The 5,156-nt window shown below is 41.4% G+C and overlaps 1 protein-coding gene across 1 annotated transcript; it reads left to right on the top strand.

Annotated features, from left to right (window-relative positions):
* Positions 1 to 1,128: 1,128 nt before the first annotated feature.
* Positions 1,129 to 1,761, top strand: LOC308635019 (thymosin beta-4-like). The gene has a single exon (XM_081269297.1). It carries the CDS (start codon positions 1,209 to 1,211, stop codon positions 1,341 to 1,343), a length of 135 nt encoding a protein of 44 aa, XP_081125423.1. The 5' UTR covers positions 1,129 to 1,208; the 3' UTR covers positions 1,344 to 1,761.
* The last annotated feature ends 3,395 nt before the right edge of the window (positions 1,762 to 5,156 follow it).

Genomic DNA, 5,156 nt, shown 5'->3' with positions numbered 1-5,156 from the left:
TGGAACTCAATGGGGACTAGAAGATACCAAGGGGGGGGGGGAATGTCACCTATCTATATGTCATATGTATCTGAATCTCTATTCTGGCAAGCTGAGATCCATCACCATATCTGTGAAACCCTGAGAAGACCCTCCTGAGGCAATATGAAAGGCTATCAAAGTAGACAAGAGAGCAAGAAAAGTAACAATAAAGAGAAGAAAGAGCTGAAGACTAAGAGGAGGCAGTTGGTAGACTGCTAAGAGAAAGAGGAAATGATTTCAAAGTCAGTAGGTCAAAAGACTTTACTGTTTCAGTTTTCAACTTGTTCTCTGAGGGATTCCACAGGGAGAGGTTTTGCAGAGTATATCCGTGCTATTTGGGAAAAAAACTCACCAGTCCTCTGGAAATCCCCACACATACAGTTATCACTTAACATGTATTCATGTTAGAAACTGGGACCCGAAGCAAAATAATAAAGCCCCAGTGAAGGCTATAAGTTGGGTGTTTAGCAAGACCAGTCTTTAGCAAAGCGATCTACCCCTTCCCAGTGGACTCGAAGCATGTAGATTCCAACTGGTACTTCCTCAAAGTTACAAGTGAGTATGACATGGACTATGGGGTTCCTATCAAGAGCTGTTACCAAGAACATCAAATATCTGAGAGCTCAGGGACTATTGGACTAGGAAAGAAGTTGTCTTGGGCCATGCCCAAGAGTTCTCCAACTCTTGATTTTCCACCCACCACCTTTTATTGACCTAAGTAATTCCCAGATGGGCTAGATCCTCAGTCTATGTGCTGAATAGGTACTGACAATCACTCTAGAATGGCCTGTTTCCTGAACACTCTTTTCAACCTTCTCCTGGGCTTCATGCCAGGCCTTGAGGATGAGGGACTGACTGCATTTTCCTGTCTCTTCCTTGTTCCTTCTTCCTGACTACCCCACCCCCACTAGAGAACAGGGAAGGGAGAGAAGGGTAGAAAGCCTTGCAAATGGGATTCAAGTTAATCAGTCATACTGTTCAGTGGAATAACCTGGTTATAAGCCTAATAAGTTAAAATGATGTTTCTGGATTTGAAAACATGATTTTAAAGATGCTTATTTTGCAGAGAGTCAGACGCCAGGTTTCATGCAGAAAAGACAGGAATAAAGAATTGGGCACTCGGCGGCGGTCACTTCGCAGACCAGACTTCTCTAGTTCCAGCGTCTTGCTCCGCTTCCTCCGAAACCATGTCTGACAAACCCGATATGGCTGAGATCGAGAAATTCGATAACTCGAAATTGAAGAAGACAGAAATGCAAGAGAAAAATCCTCTGCCTTCAAAAGAATCGATTGAACAGGAGAAGCAAGCAGGCGAATCGTAATGAGGCGTGCACCGCCAATATGCACTGTACATTCCACAAGCATTGCCTTCTTATTTTACTTCTTTTAGCTGTTTAACTTTGTAAGATGCAAAGAGGTTGGATCAAGTTTAAATGACTGTGCTGCCCCTTTTCACATCAAAAAATCGAGAACTACTGACAACGAAGGCCAGGCCTGCCTCTCCCATCTGCCTGTCTCAGGCTGGCAGAGAAAGAAAAGAACTTGCATGTTGGTGAAGGAAGATATTGGGTGGGAGGATGGTGAAATCTAGAGTAAGATTCAAGGTGTCCTGCAGGCTGTAAAATGCAGTTTAATCAGAGTGCCATTTTTTTTGTTCAAATGATTTTAATTATTGGAATGCACAATTTTTTAATATGCAAATAAAAAGTTTTAAAACCTGAAAAAAAAAAAAAAAAAGAATTGGGCTGATTCAAGTGGGTTATGAACTCCCAATTTTACCCCAAATGAAGATTGCAGAATCATGTCGGTTACACATCCACAATTTTACATAATGCCCTATTAGTAACTGTTGTATATGTCAAGAGCTTTGTAATGTTGTGAACAACCAATAGAAAAAAAAGAAATAAAATAAATAAATAAATAAAATATGGAAAAAAAAAAGAATTGGGCTGGGTGGAGAGACATGGTATGGGTGCAGGGAAGTGACCAAGGGAATCTAGAAGGTTCTGGGTCTGTAGGCCAATGTCCTCACCCACATAGGATCAGAAGTTCTGGGTTTTCCTGTAGCTCTGCCTCTGACCAGCTATAATCTTAGGCACATCACTTAGTTTCCTTCCACAGCTCAGTATCCTCAATATAAAGACAAGAAATTAGATCAGATGTTTTGGAAGACTTCTTTCAGTCCTAACCACTAAGAAACTTTAGTTGTGATTATCATCTCTACTTCAGAGCTGATAATAGAATGACAGATTTCAGGCAAACCTGGTTGGTAGAGGTAAATTAATAGCATCAAATTTCATGTGGATTCAAATTTAACCAGATATTTATCTTCTTCTGCAGTACAATGTATATTGAAATTTTAATTTTAGAATTAATAAGAACATTTAAAATATTTATAATTCACTTTTCAAAGTGCTTTCACATATAATTTTTAGAGGCACTGTCAGCAGATGAAGGGGTTAAAAATGTGCAGGCTGCAAGGATGAACTTAGTTCCAAGGGCTCCCTTCAATCTCTCTTGTCTTAGCAACAAAGAGATCCAAGAAGTCTTCTTTCTGGTCTCATAAATTCTCTCCTTGCAGCATGTTGGAGGGTCCCTTGGTCCTCCAGGCCAGCTCTGTGAGAAGAGAGAGGGAAACTAGTTGCTTCTTTCTCCAGGAAATTACAGACCTGCCCCACTGCTTCTTATTTCTAGACAAACCACTAATTCCTATTAATACCAAAAGCCACCATAATGGGAATTTCCTTCCCAAAGAGGAATAATTTTTCATGGAAAATATCTTCTAGGAAAACATATGGCTGGCCTAGATGGACTTATCAGCAATGCTTCCATCACACATTGAATTATCTTCTCTGCTAGTGGCTTGTTGGCCAATAGCTTCTGTAAGATTGTTCCTGAGAGATTTCTAATAGGCTACACAGCCCCATTCATTCAGTGGGACCCTTTTCTTCTGCAGCTGACTACAGATCCTATGTTTAGCATGCAGGGCAGAACAGGCTACCTGCTCTGGCATTCTGAAAGTTGGGGACTACCTCATCCTCTTCCTGAGACAGGGGCTCTCTTTCTTGTGACAATTTTTTTGTTGTTGTTGTTTCACTGAGTCCAGATACATGGAGACATTTCAGAATAATCAAGAAATTTTTCCTTATAATAGAGTTGCACAAATAATGCATTCATTGAGGAAGATTGCATAGAACACAACTTGTTGAAAGTAGGCATTCACATTTTAACTATTGTTATTGCTATCACAGACTATTCAACACAAAATGAGTTGCAAGTTGCAGTCACAGAGTCTCAAGAGTGGATCCAGACAGGACTCAGATACTCTAAACTCCCAATTTACAAATTGGCGAATACAGGTCCATAAGACTTGCTCAAGGTCATGGAGTTCACTGGTTGCATAAGTAGGATTAAAATTTAGGTGAACAATGTTGATTTAGAAATGTTGTATCTTCAGTCAGCCAACAATTCTCAGAAATTTTTGAGACAATTTGTTGTCCTTCACAAAATTCTTGGAAATTTCTTTCTTCTTTATTGTTTCTTGTTCAGCTGACCCTTAAGAGCCCCTCGACTGGACTCCAAAGAGCCCCCACTAATTCTGGCTCTGGTTGCCTGAGATGTAGCAGTGCCAGAGCTGTTTCTTGAGATTCTTCATAATGGTCACCATTGGGAAGGATAGCCACCTGCCTTGGGTGGCAGAAGAGACATAGGCTAAGCATGTTCTAAGTTTTCATGAATACTTCCTGTTTGAGTGACACTATTTCATAGAAGCCGCTTGTATTTAGTTTACTAGGACTTCTGCAATAAAGTCCTGCAACTAGGTGGCTTAAACAACAGAAATGTACCGCCCCACAATTGCAGAGGGGAGGAGGCTGAGACCAGTATGTGGGGAGGATAGGTTCTTTCTGCAGGGTAACTCTCCCCAGGTTTGCTGGTGATTTTTGGCATTGCTTTGCTTATAGAAGGCAGTCTTTGCCTTCGTCTTTCCATAATGTTCTCCTAGTGACGTGTCTGTCTCCAAATCTCTTTTTTGATAAGGACACCAGTCATATTGGATGAGGGCCACTTGAATGACTTCATTTTAATTTGATTACCTCTGTGAAGACTCTATCTCCAAATATGGTTACATTCTGAGGTCCTGAGGGTTATGGCTACAACATATGAATTTATGGGGCACACAATCCAACCCATGAGAGCACTGAATAATTTAGACAAGTAGAAATTGTATCTGTTTCATGTACCATTGAATGTCCCACTATCTAGCACAAAAGCTGTCACATATTGGGTCCTCAAATATTTGCTAAACTAATAAACACATTCAGTTATCCTCATCTAATTATACTGGGGGCATTCAAGTTGGCTTTTCATGAGGTGTTAATTTTTGCTCAAAGATGGTGATCCTTGGCGACATGGGAATTGGAGGACTGCATTGTTGATAATCCTCGACCCTGAGGGTAGCCAATTTAACGTCAGCATCTTCTCACATGAACACTTTCAATTGCATTCTTTCCAAGTAGTAAAACGGACTGACATTGACTTTTGTCTGTCCCATCCGGAGCCTGATGGAGGGTATGTTGAGCAATGAATTGATCTGACAGCAACAGCAGTAGGAAGAGGAAAAGCGCCTGAATAACAGAGTTGGCAGCCCTCGGTTCCTGCCTTGGAAATTCTATTCTGCCTTTGACTTCTGATGATGCCAGGGTAGACTGACACAGGAGCATCTGCGTGCTGCTGGCCATGGGAACGCTGCCCAAGCAGACAGGGAAGTTCTCACAAATGTCTTTGTGGTTGGGGGGAAGCCAGTTCGTAGAGATCTGTGTCCCATCTGGAGGAATAGTAACTCCTTACAAATTAAACCTGGATACAGAGGCTCAAGTAGTAAATCCTGTGTCAGTCCTTTATATTTCCCCTTAGGATTGTTCATGCACATAAACAACAGATGGAAGAGATTAATGAGACACATTATATTCAAGCAGAATGAACTGGTCTGAAACGTGGATGTGGTGCTCTCATTTGGCAGAAGGTACAATGGCTCTGTGGAAAGTCATAGTGTGCTTTGAGGCTGCCTGGGCATTTGTGGCAAGAGGACCCCAGCCAGGAAGCAAATCCATTGTAGACACCTGTACCCCTGGAGT

This window comes from Spermophilus citellus (genome assembly GCF_964194105.1).
Source record: "Spermophilus citellus genome assembly, chromosome: 16".
Classification (NCBI taxonomy): Eukaryota; Metazoa; Chordata; class Mammalia; order Rodentia; family Sciuridae; genus Spermophilus; species Spermophilus citellus.
The sequence above is the reverse complement of the archived record's forward strand: the minus strand, read 5'-3'. Positions and strand labels throughout refer to the sequence as shown.

What these genes read in the sequence shown, in the direction of transcription:
- LOC308635019 (XM_081269297.1), top strand. Translation starts at nt 1,209, where the DNA reads ATGTCTGACAAACCCGATATGGCTGAGATCGAGAAATTCGATAACTCG.